The sequence below is a fragment of the Juglans microcarpa x Juglans regia genome, chromosome 2S, assembly GCF_004785595.1.
Source record: "Juglans microcarpa x Juglans regia isolate MS1-56 chromosome 2S, Jm3101_v1.0, whole genome shotgun sequence".
In the NCBI taxonomy this organism is placed as follows: domain Eukaryota; kingdom Viridiplantae; phylum Streptophyta; class Magnoliopsida; order Fagales; family Juglandaceae; genus Juglans; species Juglans microcarpa x Juglans regia.
This window is the reverse complement of record NC_054597.1, coordinates 9,146,476-9,164,938: the sequence shown is the minus strand read 5'-3', so window position 1 is coordinate 9,164,938 and position 18,463 is coordinate 9,146,476. Positions and strand designations below refer to the sequence as shown.

Genomic DNA, 18,463 nt, shown 5'->3' with positions numbered 1-18,463 from the left:
TATTCACAAGTCGAAAATCATTCGGAGGAAAGTGATGGTTATGCAAAAATACTGTGCGTGGTCCTCACGTGCCACCCCTTCCAGCAGCTCTTCTCGACACATTTACTAGATCATCGGACTCACCACCACATACTAAATCTTTTAGATATGAATTTTGTAGCTTAAAAGAGACAAGTGTGTTACTTTCACGGGTCATCACAGATTTCAAAATCTACTGAAGTTGGTCCAAATTGTTATCCGTTCTTTTTCACATCTATTTTATTGTTTTCCTTTTTGGTTTCCCTATTGTTAATTAAAAAAAAATACGACTCTCGGACTTTTGTTTATAGAGGTTGAGTCCTCTCGTTCTATGAAGAGTGATGTTGAATTCCAATTTAGATAAAGAGTGTTATCTCTTGGACGTTTGTTTGTAGGCAAGAAAGCTGGACTCCATTTCATTTCTCTTCAAGAATTGTAGTCCCATCACATCAAATATACATTCGTCTCTTAAGTACAGAACTCAACGTCCCGCCGAATACAATTAATAAAACAATAACAGGGCCAAACTAGTATCGACACCAACCAATATTACATGTTATATGTCATTGCGCCTAATTAAAATGCCTCCAAAGCAGCCGCTAGTGCAAAAATATTATAATCTTCACAACTGCAGCCATGCCCATGACCATCTTTACATCCACATGACTCATCCCATGACTTCTTTCCCTTCCCATAATTTGATCTCCTCCTCTCCTTTTCCACCATTGCAGGAACTTGAACTTTCATTCCCACTTGCAGCTTAGGTGGTTTGACACCTTCAACAACCACACGTGATCCACTCGTGGGAATCATCGTGACCCACTTCTCCATCTCCATGTTTGGTGACTCATAGACTTCTTTCCATGGAATCTCTGCCCTACCCAAGAGTTTTGAGCCCCCAATAATATTCCTCCCAAGAACAGGCACTTTGTTTCTCCACCGGAGCTCGAAAACCACGTTTTCTTCCTTTAGGTTGTCCATGGTGTCGTGAGTACCAAAGCAATCCAATGAGAAGGACTCGTTCCAATAGAGATCGGACCTGGAGGAGATTTCTCGACTGTTAAGCCGAATTCTTTTGTTGTTTCCTGCAGAAAGATAGTATCTAACAAAGAGAGAACCCGTGGACTTGAATTCCACTTGTTTTGCTTGTTTGATGGTTAGTTTACAGCTAAGAGAGGAAAACTGCTGAGAAGTAGCCATTTGAGAGAGAGAGAGAGAGAGAGAGAGAGAGAGAGAGATGAAGGCTTTGATTGCTGGTGAAGGTTTTGATTGTTGGTGGGGGAATATATGTAGTGTTTGCATATTGGAAGGAAGCTGCGCTGGTATTACTTTTTCTGAGGCCGCTGTTGTATAAACACCCCACCCAGCTGGCTAGTTAGATTGTTTTCGTACAGAGTTTGATTTTTATGCTTTATAATAAGATGGACATGGATCCTGCTGGATTGACTTGAAGATTATGCCAAATTAAAATAGGGTTATAAAATCTTGAAGGGATAAGATTTTGCACAAGTGACCCTTGCGAGTTGGGAGAGTGTTCGGCTACACTCTCAGAGCCGCATATATTGCCTGGATCTTGCATCCCCCCCACTAAGAAGGAGATCAGAATAAAAAAAAAAAATTAACAGAGAGGAGTTATTTCCAGTCGTGGATGATTACATCTTTGCCGCTTGTGGAACTGAAAAGTAGTACAAACATGCCACCTAAGCTAAATGACACGTGTAAACTTGATATTGTTTCTCTACATTTTGTTTTTTTTAACAATCAAAGTTCATTAAAATAAAATTTGATACATTTTAGGGGGAAGGAGTTTCCCAACAAATAACCCAATATAACAACTACAGTGTGCAGTGGTGATGGAAAAAAAAATAGATTTTGAGATTAATTTCTTAGTCACTATCCAAACCCTACAAAGAGGGTACCATCTTAGAAGACGTTCAGAAGATAAGCCACCGTTGGAAACAGTGTAAGCAGGTGCACTATAGTCCGTTGTCTTGAGATTTTTTTGAGAGATCGGAGTGCTTTAGATTCAGAGATAAGTTGAGATAGATTGAAATAGTTTGTGAATAGTAGAATAAAAGTTGAACTAGTTATTATATTTTGTATGAAAATTTGAATAAGTTGTTTTGTGATTTGAAAAAGTTGAATTGTTTATTATATTTTATGTGGAAATTTGGAAAAGTTGTAATGATGAGATGAGATGAGTTGAGGTAAGTTTTGAATGCAAACGAGACTATTCTCTTTTACAAAATTACTGGTTAGGAAATGCAGTAACCTGGATAGATAGGCATCCAAAGAGCAGATTTGTGGAGGGACGGTCAACCCGCGCCTTTGGAGTGGCGCTTGAAGGCCACGCGTCGGTGGTATAAAGGTGGGGTCGGATCGATCTGAAGGATCGAAAGGTGAGGAATATGCTGGTGCGGCGCGTGTAGCCGACGAAGTAGTCGAAGGGCGGCGGCACATGAAGACCACGTGCGAAAACAAGCCGTGCGTGTGGGCCATGCGCCGACATTTTGGGCGCGGTTCCGCATAGTCTCAGTAGATCGGCGGCAGGGGAACTTCATGGTGGGGGGCGTGTCGACTTTCCATGGCCAGATTGTAGCAGATCTGAGAAAATCAGAATTTGGCGAGAAAAACTACCTTATAAACATATTCACATAGAGGTAGTAGAAAGGAAAAGGAAAAGTGAAAGGAGATGAAGAGGAAGGTGGAGCCGAGACTCACACCTGCCTCTTCGACAAAGCTCAACGAAAAGATGTGTTTTTTTTTTCTAGAGAAAAGACAGTCGAAGAAAGGTAGAGCAACAATGGAGTTTGTTTGGGATTTAGTGTTTCTCTTCACCTGATAGAGAGTGTCTCTTGTAAAGATCGTGTCCACTTTTGAGTGGATGAGAAACATATCGATCTCTACTTTACAAGTAATTCTCCAGACTTGACAGAGAGTGTCTCTTATGCATCTTTATATATGGGACACGTATCTCACGTATCTATGCTTTTCAAAATGAGTATAATTTTTTATGTTTTGCTAAGAATTAGATAAATAAATAAATAAAACAGGCCTGGCAATTGGAAACTTATATTTAGCATTCCTTAACTAATTGCTAACTACAGAAACTGTTAGTAGTGCAGATTCAGTCTTATCTTTCAAGTGGGGATAGATATGAAAAAGTATCAGTCTATGTGTGAGTGGTATTTCTCAGTATCATATGATTCATTAGATTTACTTTATGAAGAAATTAATTTTACAATTTAACGCATCAGTTTGTGAATTTACTTTTATGTAATTCTTTCGTGACTAAAATATTTCTCAATTTAAAAATAAGACATTATTTTTATTCATTTAAAATCTTTCTGTTAATTTTGCTTTCAATATATCATTGGAAAAAACCATTCGAACTAGAAACTGAAACTCAAGTCATTATCCTCAAATACTTCAATATTACTATTATTACTCGAAAATTCGAATAATGGTGTAAAGTTGGTTTAGACGTAATGGCAGCTTTTACTAATATAAAATCTTCTCATTACTTGCATGTGTGTATTAAAAACGAAGCATGCATATAGCATCAAATGCAATATATTGGTACCTTGTTCATGTATATAAAATGATCAAAGCAAGTGATAAGATCATTCAAAAAATAATTTCGTATATATTTTTCATATTTGAAAAAAACATTAACACACAAAGAAAGTCCACAAATAAATAAATAAAAGAATAAATATCTCCCAAATTTTTTCCCCGAAAACACATTTTCAATCGATCCACCGGTTTTACAAACTCAATTAAAAGCCTTGCATAAACTTTTTGGATCCAGATATATTACCATTTTCACAAAACACTGAAAAAGTACTTTAAAGAAATTTCCAAAATTTAAGGAAATCCTTCACATTAGTCACAATCCACTATGGGATGCTACGAAGACCATATGTGTGAAGTTATACAATATTTTAGCACTAAAGAAATTTTATAAAAATAAACTTGCAAACTAATGACCGGATTTGATATGGTCTGTTAGATTGTAAAGTTATTTTTATTATAAAGTATATATAACATATCATATGAAATCAGTTTGTAAATTTATTTTTGTGAAATCTATTTGTGGTAATAACACTCATCTTAAATAAATGATGAATTTGAAAAGAGATTAGAGTTAATTAATTCAATTTAAAATGCCTTGTGAAAAAAAAAAAAAAAAAAAAAATCAATGCCAATGTACAGTGATTTGTGTGCTCTATGTATTTTAGAACATTGTTTTTTCTGAGCACTGTATTTCGTTTCAGTAGAAACGCGTCCAGCATGAGTATTGTGTTCTCTTCTTTCCTTATCCTTTTATGTATTATAAAATCATGTCCACTGCGTAAAATAATTTACCATTGCAAGGCATGAAATTAAAGTTATGGCACAATGTTTATAAAATTCCCAATTGGAATCTCCACCATATCGCTTGCCATCATCTCCACACAAGTTCAGGAGGAAATCAGTATTATACTTACAAGTGGAAATGAAACCTTTTTTTTTTTTTTTTCCTCTTAATCATGATACGTCATGTCATTAAGATTATTTTTATTATAAGCAAATTTCTATTAAACTAAAACAGAGATACTAAGAGGAGGATGGGGTGTCCTAAGTAAATGCTTCGTTACAGTGCTTGCAGTCACTAGAAAATAAATAAAGACAATGGACCAAAGAGTCGGGACATTATTCCTTGGTAAAAGCCAAGGCACCTCCCAAGGCAATTTGCTGTGTGGTCTAAATGAGGGGACCAAAGGGTTGAAGTCGAAGGCCCTAACCGGATACTGCAAACAGCTATTTTGATGATTTTGTTGGCAATTTCCACATTCAATACATCTATATCCTCGAGTTTTACTCCTCATCATCCTCACACACCACATACCACCTTTTTTTTTTTTAATTTTATTCTTCTTAAACTTATTAAATTTTTTTACTCATCATCCATATACCACACATTTGATAAGAGAAAAAATAAAAAATAAATTTAGATGTGTATGTTGTGAGGATGATGGATAAAATTTTTCTTTAAGGTCATTCAAAACATAAGTGGGCTCGTTTGAACATTTGAAGTATCTCAAAACTATGTGAATAGCATTAAAATGATATATAAATAGTAATAAATGAGTTTAAATTAAGATATTTTTATTAGATTTTAAAAAAGGAGAGAAAAACTTTAATGAAAATATTATAAAGGTAAAAATTAATGGAATATTATTTTTGTTTTGAAACTTAAAAAAATTATATTGATTTTTATGTTTTATTTTGAAATTTGTAAAAGTTATAATAATTAGATGAAAAAGTTAAAAATTAAAAATTAAAAACTATTTTGTATTTTAGTGATGTTTAAAAAAAAAATTATAAATTTCAAAAATTTATCATCTTATCTTATTATCCAAACGGAATCAGTTAGAATTATTTCTCCATACAAAACAAAGTAGCCTGATCTTCCTACGCCAATTTTACCTTTTTATTTATAAGCACGCCAATTTTATCTTTAATCCTAATAGCTTTTATAAAGAAAAACTCCATTCGTAAGTTCAATTTTTCGATATATCAAACCTATTGCTAATGCAAAAATCTGCCACATCAGATGGTATTTAAAAAATATTTGTGTAACGAACAATTTATCCCACATAAATGACATATTTATACAGTGACTTGTAAGAACATTAACTCTTTCATAAAATAAGTCAAATCCTAATCTTTGCGTGGATAAATATCTTTTTCATCTTGTTACAAAAAGATGTAAATGGTTGGCTACTAGAAAATAATTTGTAACGAGAAATGTTAGCATGCAAAGAAAATTACAAAATTCAATTTTAGGTTAGATCATAAAGTTCTTGTTTATGGTAAAGGATCAGATCTTAACATGTCATTATAGTTCTCTTTCAAGCCTAACATTTCACATTCGTAATCCTAACACCATCTTGGCCAGTAGCATGACATGAGTAGCTATAAAAAGAAATCTTGAGACAGAACAGAAAAAATCTTCATTAACAGAAATTTCATAAACAGAGTGACAGAAATATAGGGTGCTCGAAAGTGGTGGGAGAGCAAAAAATTGAGCAGGCTTATAAAAGAAAAAAGAAACAAAATCGAAAAGGAACCCACACAAACTAAGATGCTAACAAGTAATGACCTTTTCTTGTGAAATTTTATTAATGGGGGCTAATCAATATGACAGATTTCGATTTCTTACAACATATGGCTGATCGAATGGCTAACAGAAGGGGTAAAGGAAGAAAGAGAAGTTGGGGGGGGGGGAAACTGTACAGATTCTTAATGCTACAGAAGCTATGAATGCGATTCCGCTTCAAACTTATTATCTATCCACTGTCTAACAGTTTCTGCAATTTGGATTGATCTGACTATCTTCTGCTTTTGCCCCCCTCCCCAAAAGAAATGCAAGATCATGCATAGCGCACAATAATTGGCAGTACTACCAGAAAATATCAATACCTTTGATTGGCAAAGCCAACGTTGTCTTGTTCCCACCGCATTGTGTAAGAATTGAACAGCAAAAAAAAAAAGGAAGTCACAACTGCAGATGCTAGTAGAGTGGAATTCATCGCTTGATCAAACGAAGTTCCCATTTGCCCTCACCATCAATTAGCCGTAATTCCATGGAATGGAATGGTATTAGGGCCGGACGCTGCAAAACATGAGTGATATAAGCATAATGAGAGAGGGAGGGGGACAGGGACGAGGAGGAAGTTTGGGAAGCATCGCATTAGTCTCTCAAGGACTCCAGAAAAATGAGGAAAATTAAATTTATTCATCAAAACAAAAAGATGTGCTGATTTAAAGCAAATAAATCGATTAATGCTGGACAATAATATCGATCTTCACCATATTTCTGTGTCACTCGGGAAAATGTCAGAATGGAATTCCGGGAAGAAATGCCCCAGATTTTAAAGTCCAGCCCTATCCTACAATATTGCATCCAACACAATCTAAGCTACATCAGCAATAGCCAACTAGATGCACTAGTCGGATTACTTCTTGGAACTCAATTTGAATGGTGTCATTACAGTCATAACAACACAATCTATAAAATTTTTCACATTTACATCACAATACATGCAAACAAGAAAATGGAAGGGGTCACCAATCAATACTAAGTGCATCTCTAACATAATTACAATACATACTTGTGAGGAGGTAACAACTGTGATGCCCGAATTTGTTGCAAGCCTATAAAGGTGTTCTTCGACATCAACACTGGTTGCGCTACAATTTCAGAAAATATACACATAAAACAAAGATGTCAGACAACTAGCAACACTTCTTTTAAGAACAAGATGTGCGGTTCTGAAACATACTTGGTGCACTCATCAAGGATGCCAAATTTAGGCTTGTGAAAGAATAAGCGTGCCTGGTAAAACAAAGGAAATAAATCTTTCAGTAAATTCTTGGTCATTGTAGTAGTTTGAATAGGTGACTTTTGAAAAGATTCAGCTCACCATGCCCAATCTCTGCTGTTCTCCAAGAGAAAGAGTATCTTCCCAATTTAGACTAGCATCCCAACCACCTTCATCTCTATCCAAAAGATAATTTAATCGAACATTCTCCAAAATAGTTTTCAAGCATGAATCCAGTACAATCTTGGTGTCAGGAGTGTTTTGACCTGAATTTTCACAATTACAATCCTCAACTGAATCATGGCAAAAAGTAGACTATTGACACTGTTTCTTAAACAATGGTTATAATGATGATGATGATAATAATAATAATAATAATATAGTGTCTAATTCACCAGAACTCTTGAAGTTTTGAAGAGTGTCTTGAAGATTTGAAGTTCCACGCTTTCCCAAATTGTCCATAGTAAATAAAGTGTCAAGTCAAAGTTTTGAAGATAAGGATCGTTCTCCGGATGAGCTTAGAAGTTTCTTCTTCCATACTTCATCTTTTTAATGGAACCAGCTTACATGATTTTCTTGCATCACTTTCTAGCTCCTAATTTGTAACTAGGTCTATGCTGTTTGTATACTTCCTGTGTACTTGGGCTATGCCTATTTACTATTTTCAATGAAATTTTATTTTACTTGCAAAAAAAAAAAAAAAAAGACAAATAGGGGTAAAAGGTTGATTGATAGCATTTTTCTCAGTTTCTTGATGCAGAGAGAAGAGACTTAAATCACGCACAACCTTGAAGCTATCACAAATATTTCGAGCTACAATTGTCTTGGATGTCTCTACATTGAAAACTCTTGCTGATAAGTATATGCCAAGTACTTCAGAAATATTTTTAAAGGTTAGATCAAAAGTGTTTTCTCAACATTTTCATGCTTTAGGATGGCCAAATTGCATCCCCCAGGGGAAATATAAACAATCTATTAAAAGAGTCTGGCTGTGTCATGGGTGCAATTTCAAATGGTCTGGGGAACAACACTGCTGTGATGAAGATGATCCCCCTGTGCTTACTTTGGTGTTTATGGTTAGAAAGGAATGGGAGGTGCTTTGATAATTGTGAACGTTCTATAGGTGAACTAGGGGAGTTTTTCCTTAGTACTTTAAGCTTTTGGGTGAAGAATCTTGTAAGGAACGAGAATGATAGTAACGTTTTGCTTTAGTTGTATTCTGCTTTAGCTTGTAAGTCGGTGTTCTCATTTGTATACATCCTATGTACTTGGGCTATGCTTACTTGGAATAAAATTTCTCTTTTAACTATAAAAAATAGTATCATATGGGCATGCTAATTTAAGCCAGGAATTCACCTTTTCCATACAACTTTAATGCCCTCAATTCCGCCTCCTCATAGGAGAGAGGATATATAATTTGATCCCTCAGGGTTCCTAAGCATGTGTAAGGTCGCTGAGGAACATAGAAAACACCACAGCCAGATCCAGCCACTTCATCGATACCTTGGGATGGTTTAGTGAGTCTTCCGCTTACAACAGGCCATAGACCTCTAAGGACTCTGAAGACTGAACTTTTCCCACTCCCATTTGGACCTTAAAAACAATGCACACTTGTCAGATTCAAATTTGCATAACCAGATAAATAAAGTAGCTTACTTGCACTAACCAGTAACAAGCAAGCTTTTCCCTGGTACTATGTCACATGTCAACTGCCTAGCCAACATTTTCTGTGCTGGGGTAATGGTATCCACTTCAAAGAAGGAAATGCTGTCTTCAGAGTAATGATCTCTCCTGTCTGATGGTGACTTGATATCAGACATAGAGTCCGCTGCAAGGCCAACAAAGTCTGTTAGCGTGAACATGTAACTCTTGATGAATCGATCTAACAGGAAAAGAGAAGTGAAGAACGATTGCTATTGATTGACCAAAGTACATATTAATAAACACCAAACAAGGACAGTATTAAATCTAATTCTTTTCCTTTTTTATTTACATAATCAAGATAATGGAAGAAAATCATCTTGATATGGAATTGGTATAACTACAATCAACGATTTAAGACAGAATAAAACCACATCCAAATTCCACAGTTTGATATGGAAAGCTCAGCAACTAATGTTACCATGCAGAGAAGTTTATTTGCTCCCTTCTAACAACATTGTAGCCTTTTGCAAAAGGTAGGCCATGCTGTAATCTGCATGTATACCAATAAAAACAGATATGCTTCCCAAACAAGGGATTATTTATCATGCTTCCCAAACATGATAATATGCATCATCATGTCCAACTGTCCCAGCAATCTAATACTTACTCATTATAGGGAAAAAGAACGTATAATAGTAATTCCATTTTTACTCCGAGATACTATCCAGTGCCATATGCTCCAGATACATGTTCCATAAACGGTACTTTCAATTTCTACCATTGAAAGCTTGAAAACGACTTGTCTCTCCCTACTGATATGCTATCATCTAATCCCAACATACTCTACTGTTCATTTAGTTGTTAATGACGAACATGGTATATCTCAAACAAAAAGCCTTGGACTCCAAGATGAAAAGCTTCACTGATATTATTTAGATTTAAGTAATTTACTGTTTCTGTGGATAGCTAGAAATCCATTAGAAATCATAATTCTAGATAGATGACTTTCTATAGTGGACGCACTTGAATTTTTTTATTTTTTTATTTTTGAAAGTAAAAGATATTTTATTGATATCAGATAGGCATAGCCCATGTACATAGGAAATATATATGTGATTACACCTATTTAGGAACTAGAAACATTTACAAGGAAATCATGGAAACTAAGACCATTTAAATCTATAGCAATGGCCCACATAAATAAGGTCTTCCGGCTAGTATGGGGGGCCTTTGTTAAAAACTTCAATTTTAAAGTGGGGGATGGGGCAAATATTTACTTTTGGCATGATACTTGGTGTGGGGATTCAGCTCTTAAGTTCATTTGTCCTAATTTATTTAGGATTGCTAGAGATAAAGGGGCTGCAGTGGCTGAGTCTTATAAGATTTCTAATAACATGCTTCAGTGGAATGTGGATTTCAATAGAGATGTGCAGGATTGGGAAGTGGGTGAGATTTCTGATTTTTTGGGAAGATTATATGATATGAAAATTGATCAGAATAGAGAGGACAGCCTACTGTGGTTGCAAACAAATAACTACAGATTTACTGTAAAATCTTTTTATAAGGCATTAATTAGTCAGGGAGTTAAAGACTTTCCCTGGAAATGTATTTGGAGGGCAAAGGTGCCTAGTAAGGTTGCTTTCTTCTGTTGGTTGGTGTCTTTTGGGAAAATATTAACCACAGATAATTTGAGGAAGAGAGGTTTTTTTATGGTGGATTGGTGTTTTATTTGTAAGAAGGATGGTGAATCAGTTAACCATATTTTCCTTCACTGTGAGGTGGTGACAATTTTGTGGAATGAGATTTTAGCAAGGGTAGGCATTGCTTGGGTGATGCCTATGCATGTGGTGGATTTTTTGGCTTGCTGGCAAGGTTCAGTGGGATGTAGAGGCAGTGCAGCAATTTGGAGGATCATTCCCTTATGTTTGTTTTGGTGCTTATGGCTTGAAAGAAATGGGAGCTATTTTGAAGATTGCGAACGTTCTATGGGGAAGTTTAGGGATTTTTTCTTTAGCACTTTTAAGTTTTGGGTGAAGAATCTTGTAAGGGATGGGAACATTTTCCTTCACTGTGAGGTGGCGACAATTTTGTGGAATGAGATTTTAGCAAGGGTAGGCATTGCTTGGGTGATGCCTATGCATGTGGTGGATTTTTTGGCTTGCTGGCAAGGTTCAGTGGGATGTAGAGGCAGTGCAGCAATTTGGAGGATCATTCCCTTATGTTTGTTTTGGTGCTTATGGCTTGAAAGAAATGGGAAGCTATTTTCAACATTGCCAACGTTCTATGGGGAAGTTTAGGGATTTTTTCTTTAGCACTTTTAAGTTTTGGGTGAAGAATCTTGTAAGGGATGGGAACATTTGTCATGTTTTATTTTAGTACTGTTTTTGCTTTAGCTTGTATTTAGCTGTACTCACTTGTATAAATCCTGTGTACTTGGGCTATGCCTTTTTACTTGGAATAAAATCTCTTATTAACTATCAAAAAAAATAAAAATATAAGGTCTTCCAGAAAAAGCTCTTAAACTCTTCTAAGGAATGCTCATGGTCCTCGAAATGTCTATCATTTCTTTCTCTCCAGATGCACCAAAATATACAAATGGAAGCCACCTTCCACAGCTGCAATCTGTGGTGTCCCCATGATCCCTCGCCAACTAACTAGTAGTTCAACCACCCTCCCCAGAATAACCCATGCTAATCCCACTTTGCTGAAGAAATAATTCCATATGTCCCGTACAAACTCACAATGTAGAAGTAAATGATCCACTGTTTCACCGCTATTTCTGCACATACAGCACCACCAGTCCATGATGATAAGCCCACATTTTCTTAAATTATCCATGGTCAAAATCATCCCTAAAGCTACTGTCCAAGCAAAAAAAGCAGCCTTAGGAGGTGCTTTACTCCACCAAATGTTCTTCCAAGGAAAACTATTCCTAACTTGGGCAGTGAGAGTCTCGTAGAAAGAGCGTACAGAAAATTTGCCTTTGCTGGAAGGCCGCCACTCCAACTTATCCGCCTCTGTAGCAACAGGACTAATTGTGTATAACAAGTTAAAGAACTCCACCAGAACACCCACTTCCCAATCATGTGCTTCCCTAATGAAGCTAACATTCCATTGCTGCGCACCATTTGTAATTTCCCGCAGATCAGCCACGAAAGCATCTTGTTCCCATGCAATTCTGAAAATAGAGGGATAGGCATCCTTAAGCGCGATATCTCCAACTCAAACATCATGCCAAAAGCTGATTCTATTTCCATTCCCCAAACACAGCCTAGTGTTGCTAGATAAAGACCACCAACCTTTCCGAATATGCTTCCATAACCCCACTCCGTATGCCCCCCATAAGAGCACCAACCCCCCCCCCCCCCCCCTCTCTACTCCCATACTTAGTATCAATCACCACCTTCCATAGTGCTTCCCTCTCATAATTATATCTCCATAGCCATTTCCCTAGAAAAGCCTTATTGAAGGCCCTCACATTACGAATCCCCGATCCACCACCCCTCAAGGGAGAGCACACCCTATCCCACCCAACTAAATGATACTTAAACTCATCACCAAGTCCACTCCACAAAAATCTTGTAGAAGCTTCTCAATCCGAGAGGTAACACTAGCTGGAAGAGGAAATAATGACAAGAAATATGTGGGCAGGTTTGAAAGGGCGCTCTTTATTAGTGTAATCTAACCCCCCTTAGCGAAAATATGTGGGCACGCACTTGAAAAATCAGAGGATAATAAATGTTAGTTTTGCTACTTCTACAAAAAGGCATGCACCAGATAGGTGACAACATCTTCTCTTTTATACCAAAATATTTTTCTTCTACTGCTTTGCCGTCCTTGCTCTGACAATCTCTTGATCTCTCCTCTGCCCACAGAGTGACTAATATGGTTTGTCTGTGGAATATATCATTTCCCAATTTCTGATCTCAAAGCTCTTGATTGCAGATTTAGATGGATAAAATGCACAATTCAGGCCATATGGACTCTCTTGTTTTAAAAAATGGTATTATATCTGATGTATATCGATACTTGTTACAATATGAAAGAACAAATGCAAGAGAATTATCTCATTATCAGCCATATGTGAGCTATGTGATGCATTTAAACTTATCAATAATTTTTTTTTTTTTTTTGATAAGTCAAACTTATCAATAATTCAGAATTAGCTACTAGAGAGCTCTTCATACACAAGTACACCATACATCAGCTTCCCATCAAACAGTTTCTTCCTAAAAACTCCCTTGTAACAAACTCTGGTGTGGTTTATCAAATATGTATTCCAGCCACTAATGAATCCCATAAATAATTCACACTAATTAATTAGGATCCCAGGTATTTCCTTATTCCATTCCCACCTTTTGTATTTTGTTATTTGTCATTTCCTTCTCAACTTGGGAAAAATTTAAGAGTTTTTTCTGGAAGACTTTATTTATGTGGGACATTGTTATAGATTTTAATGGTCTTGACTTTCATAAATTCCTTGTATCCTTTTCTAGTTCCTAATTAGTCTTGAGCTATGCCTATTTCAATATTAGTAAAATATCTTCTTACTTATAAAAAAAATCATTTCCTTCTCCCCATTTTTGAATCACAAGAAATTTGGACTGAGCTCTTTAAAAAAGATCCAATAAAGATATCAGTTGGAAGTCTAAAAGGAACAAAGAATGACATACCAGACTGTGCAGCATGTAGAAGCTCTTCAAGCTCAAAAATTCGGTTAATGCCACCAGAGAGCTCAAGGAATTTTTTATGCAATTCAAGAATGTCACCAAAAGCTAAAAAGCTTTGAGATACAACAGAAGCTAAGAACCGCAATGCATGTGCCAGCTCACCTGAAAAAATATAATTGTATATGAGAGAGAGAGAGAGAGAGAGAGAGAGAGACTATAGAAGGCCAACAGCATATCAAAATTATTATCGAACCAATCATACCCTGAGTAGAAACCAACGCTCGGTCACCCTTGTGTTCCATGGCATATAACAAGCTCAACCCCCAAGTCACATTATGTGGGAGTTGCTTTGTGGTAAAATCATCAAGTATACCAAACAGCCATTTCTTTTTCAAAAGTGACATGGAGTGATTGAGAAGCTCCCTGAATCTCGACTCAATCATCTGCTCAGTAACAAGAACATATAAATCCATAAATTAATACCTAATATCAATTATCTTACATATAGCATTCAGAAGGGAATCATTTACAAACTAACATACATATAATTAGTTTCCTCAAACAATACTGGTTTGTTAAGCTTCAAACTAGTATTCCTATCATGTAGACATTGTAAGGCAACAAATATATATCTATGGAGTTCTAAAATGTTTTTTTAATAAGTATCTTTGAAGTTCTAAAATGTTCAAAAGATGATCTTTAAAGACACCTCACCAATGGCTCGAAAAAATTATAAAAATAAAAAATAAAAAATAAAATAAAATAAAAAACTCTCCTGTTTAAGCTACCACTGAATAGAAGATTTACAAGATGCTAGCTATCACCGACTATAAGAAAAGAGTCCTATATTAAGGGTCCATAAAAGTATTTCAGTTATTTTGATATCTCTAAGATAACTCTCACCAAGCTGCCACCAATCTGTAAATGAATGCTCAGCAAACTAGGAGTGTTAACATGTCAATGACAGATTTAAGCTTATCATTCTCTACTGAAAAGGATTACTGGTTTCCTCTTAGTAGGGCACCTTTCGGAGCTTTCTGGATCAAATCTATCACTTTCATGAAGAAAGCCACAACTCTTCTTCATATACTGAATTTTCAAAATGTAACTCACTTCACTACCTTGACTCTGATCTATGTCCCCGCTCCTTACAAGAGCTTGAAACATGGACAAGGTGAAGAGCTCACGGGTGATAGCATTTTTTACAACAGATCACTCTTCTACTAATACCATTCAGGCTGGCAGGTTTTTTTTTTTTTTTTTTAAAGCATTTAAGCTTTTAAAACCCACTACCAAAGAAGGCACCATAAAATGGATGTAGAATAGTGAGAAGTTATTTCATACCACAGACTATAAACATAGTTTGAAGTGAAAATAATAAATCGCCTGAAAAGCCAAGGTTGAACGTGAAGTAAATTAAATGAATGTAAAAAATTAAAAAATTAAAAAAAATTAAAAAAAAAAAAAAAAAAAAAAAAAAAAAGAGGTCACCATGGAGGGAACTCAAATCAAATAGTGGCATGATAGACAACATTGCATGTGCAAGTGTCCTACACCAATGCAGAGACTTCAATAAGAATTCAACAGGTTATTGCTCAAATTTCCCCTTCTAGCAATGTTTTATAACATAAACCTTTTTTCCCCAAACGTTTACTTGAGGCATCCACATTCAGGGCAATGGCAGACATTCATATTTCATGTCAAACAGCAAACCGTATGTCCATGTTTGAAAAAAAGGTCCAGGACGTCAAGAAATATCAATATCAATTATCACACGAAAGCAATTTAACACCCATAAACAGAACACATTGTGAAGTTCAGGTAACTTACAGCTTTTTCTCGAGCACCACCCCCAAAGAAAGCAACAGATTCAGCATGAGTGCGCAGTCTTTCATGCATGAACCTAGTTTATACATAATGTGTCAAGTCAGGTTGATGTTAAAGCAAATATTGCTCAAGCATTAGCAACATGATTCAGTATGAGTACGCAGTCTTTCATGCATGAACCTATTTCATACAAAATGTGTCGTGTCAGGTTGATGTTAAAGCAATATCGCTCGAGCATTAGCGACATGGGAAGCTGCAAACCAAAAAAGGTTACCTAAAGGTTCCTTCAAGTTGTTGTTCTTTACTTGCCAGATCACCGAAGTCAGGAGCTACAGTTCTTAGAAAACCCAGACCCAGTAACATATAGGCATACAATATGGCAACTCCCCTCTGACCTGTTAACAGCTTCATTCTCCACGTGAACCTTGAAAATAACAGAAACACTTACAAGGATCAATGGAAAAGACGAGCAAGCAGCAGTTGAAACTCTTATCAGGCTCCTAGAAAGACTAAATCCCTGGCACCATGATAACCAGACTGAATAGATTACTCACCAGAGAATGTCCACAGATGGCTTTACCATTCCAGTAACCAGTCCCGACAAATCCGTGGTCAACTTTTCCAGATCATGAGTAATTCTCTGATCTGCATCAATATTTTTGCTTGACATTTGAAAGACCTACAAAGATGCATTTTGAAATGAGTTTGCCTGTAATCCTGTATGTCACGCTAGAGAGCTTAAAAATCAACCAAATAGATTTTAATGATCCAGACAACAATCCCAATGTATAAAACAAACAAATTTTTGAATATGAAGAGTAGAATTTCCAAAAAGAGTCATTTTTTAACACTAAAAAGGTACTATAACAATGAGATTTAATTCATAGACAACAAATATAAATGTCTAATGCATGTAACAAAAAGATAATACTAGATAAGTTACAAATATGCAGCACACAATTTCCAAAACAAAATTTTTTTTTAGAAGTATTTCCAAAACAAAAATTATCCATAAATACTGCAAACAGCTTTTATTCACAATGCTGTAATGCCTCCCATGCACACATACAGGGTTCATGCAAGATAGGCATGCCAAATGAATTGACTACATACTTTTCTAGTATTAATAAAAATCCATTTTACGTATAAAAAAAAAAAAGAATTGACAACACACTTAAAATAAATACCTTATAAAATGCATTATTTCTCAAATAGTTCTTCAGTAAATGTTGAGTCAAACGGATCCTCCACCCAAGGGCTAGCCTGGCTTTCAAGTGCCTAGAAAACAAACATAATTTAATTGATTGTTGCAAAATGAATGGTAACAAACTACCATGTACTTCACCTTCTCTTCATCATACCAGAAACAATCTAATGCAGTAGATGTGCAAAATAACTTTTTTTTAGAAAAAAAGAGAAAGTAGTGTTAAGCTTGTAAAAGTAGAAAAAACACTCATGAAAGTTACACTTGACTATAGCATCAAGAGTATCACAAAGAAGAATACAAACTGAGTAACTGACACGGCTCACTGATGAATGGATTTAGTAAAAAAATCACTCTAATAACTATAAATGTTGTGAGGATCACTTTGTGCATATATATTTCTCACCTTAGACCCTAAAGTTTGGACAAGAACTTTAAGGGATCTTGATCCTTGATGAATAAATCTTCGATATCGTTGGATAATTAAATTAAGTGTTACACTCAGACAGATAAAAGATCAAGGACAGAACCAACAGTTTCATGATGTAGCAGAAAATTTATAGCAACACAATTTATTAGAGTATGATTTATGATAAAATTATTCATCAGACATCACACAAAACATTACAAATGACCATGAGAATGCCCACCAATATGCGAGCCATAAAACATTATGTCTGTAAGAATAACAGGAAACACTTATCAAAAAAGAATAACAGGAAACCAGTATCAAAAGATTGAAGCAACAGAAATACCAAATGCAACCCAATAAAGAAAACTACAGCAAATGGAATATCACTAAGCCTTCTTTCTGAAGGAACGAGGTAAAAAGGACATGGATTTGAGTGCTAACACATTATTTACCCTGTTAACCTTCCAGTGCCTAGCTCTAAAACTCGTGAAGTTGCAAATAAGCACAATCAGTTGGAATACATTGTACCCAGCAATCCAACTGGCTTATAGCCGTACTGACTTCTATAAAAGCCTATTCCACTAGATGAAAAAATTACCTTAAAGAAGGTGCAACGAAAGAAGAAGCAGCACTTTGAAGAACACTAACACCAATTAGCCGAATAAAGGATGCCTTATCCTGCTCCAAAACAAACTTCACGGTGGTTCCTGTGAATATTAATGCCCCTCAGTAACAAATACAATATCCCCAATATCATCAAATGCTTATAGAAGGGAAAAGAAAATACCATTCAGTGAGGCAATTCGATCAGAGATCCATGTTCTTGATACAACGAGAAGAGCAACCGCAAGGAATTGTGCTCCTTGTCTATCAAGTAATGTTGGTACCTGAAAGCCAAGCAGTTTGATGGCCAATACAATAAATTTTAGGAAACTTATTGCCATGGTTTAAATAGATGCAATGTATAACTGAGAATGTAGTCTTTGAATATTTGATATCATGAAAAGAATAAAGTGTGCACAAGGGATGGCAAGTGGACTGGTATGGGACAGCGAGACAGTACTCCCAAGCCATCAACAAAATCCCAACCCATTTTTAAACCCATCCTCCTTCCCACCCAAGATGGGCAGGAGAGAGAGAGAGAGAGAGAGAGAGACCCAGGGAGGGGGGGGACTGGGTGGGATTTTTTTAATCACTAAGTTTGAAATACATTCCCATGTAGAAGAGTAAGCTTTACTACCAACACATGATCAGATACATGGAAATGCATGACTGTGGATACATGTCGCCCTCTGCTTAAATTTTTCTGGATCTGGGC

General features: G+C 35.9%; 2 protein-coding genes across 3 annotated transcripts in view; both read right to left on the bottom strand.

The window, feature by feature from the left end:
• Positions 1 to 437: 437 nt before the first annotated feature.
• Positions 438 to 1,532, bottom strand: LOC121252937. Its single transcript, XM_041152792.1, has one exon. The coding sequence runs from the start codon at positions 1,318 to 1,320 to the stop codon at positions 595 to 597; it is 726 nt and encodes a 241-aa protein (XP_041008726.1). The 5' UTR covers positions 1,321 to 1,532; the 3' UTR covers positions 438 to 594.
• Positions 1,533 to 5,713: 4,181 nt separating this feature from the next.
• The window catches only part of LOC121252936 (ABC transporter D family member 1-like), a 38,603-nt gene continuing 25,853 nt past the window's right edge, over positions 5,714 to 18,463 (bottom strand). The window contains exons 12-26 of one of the 2 annotated variants that reach the window (XR_005938307.1): positions 17,933 to 18,032; positions 17,744 to 17,852; positions 16,717 to 16,807; positions 16,084 to 16,208; positions 15,804 to 15,953; positions 15,533 to 15,605; positions 13,965 to 14,145; positions 13,706 to 13,864; positions 9,055 to 9,216; positions 8,745 to 8,981; positions 7,491 to 7,654; positions 7,350 to 7,402; positions 7,179 to 7,257; positions 6,487 to 6,679; positions 5,714 to 5,993 (exon numbers count right to left, since the gene is read on the bottom strand). Coding sequence is in view for 1 of the 2 variants with exons in the window: in XM_041152791.1 (XP_041008725.1) it covers positions 6,593 to 6,679; positions 7,179 to 7,257; positions 7,350 to 7,402; positions 7,491 to 7,654; positions 8,745 to 8,981; positions 9,055 to 9,216; positions 13,706 to 13,864; positions 13,965 to 14,145; positions 15,533 to 15,605; positions 15,804 to 15,953; positions 16,084 to 16,208; positions 16,717 to 16,807; positions 17,744 to 17,852; positions 17,933 to 18,032 (1,770 nt within the window). In the remaining variant the exon portion in view is untranslated. Of the gene's footprint in view, positions 5,994 to 6,486; positions 6,680 to 7,178; positions 7,258 to 7,349; positions 7,403 to 7,490; positions 7,655 to 8,744; positions 8,982 to 9,054; positions 9,217 to 13,705; positions 13,865 to 13,964; positions 14,146 to 15,532; positions 15,606 to 15,803; positions 15,954 to 16,083; positions 16,209 to 16,716; positions 16,808 to 17,743; positions 17,853 to 17,932; positions 18,033 to 18,463 lie in introns of those variants that run through there. The other variant, XM_041152791.1, reaches the window with a different exon arrangement.

Excerpts from the sequence above, each read along its gene's own strand:
- LOC121252937 (XM_041152792.1), bottom strand. The coding sequence starts at position 1,320 with ATGCAAACACTACATATATTCCCCCACCAACAATCAAAACCTTCACCA.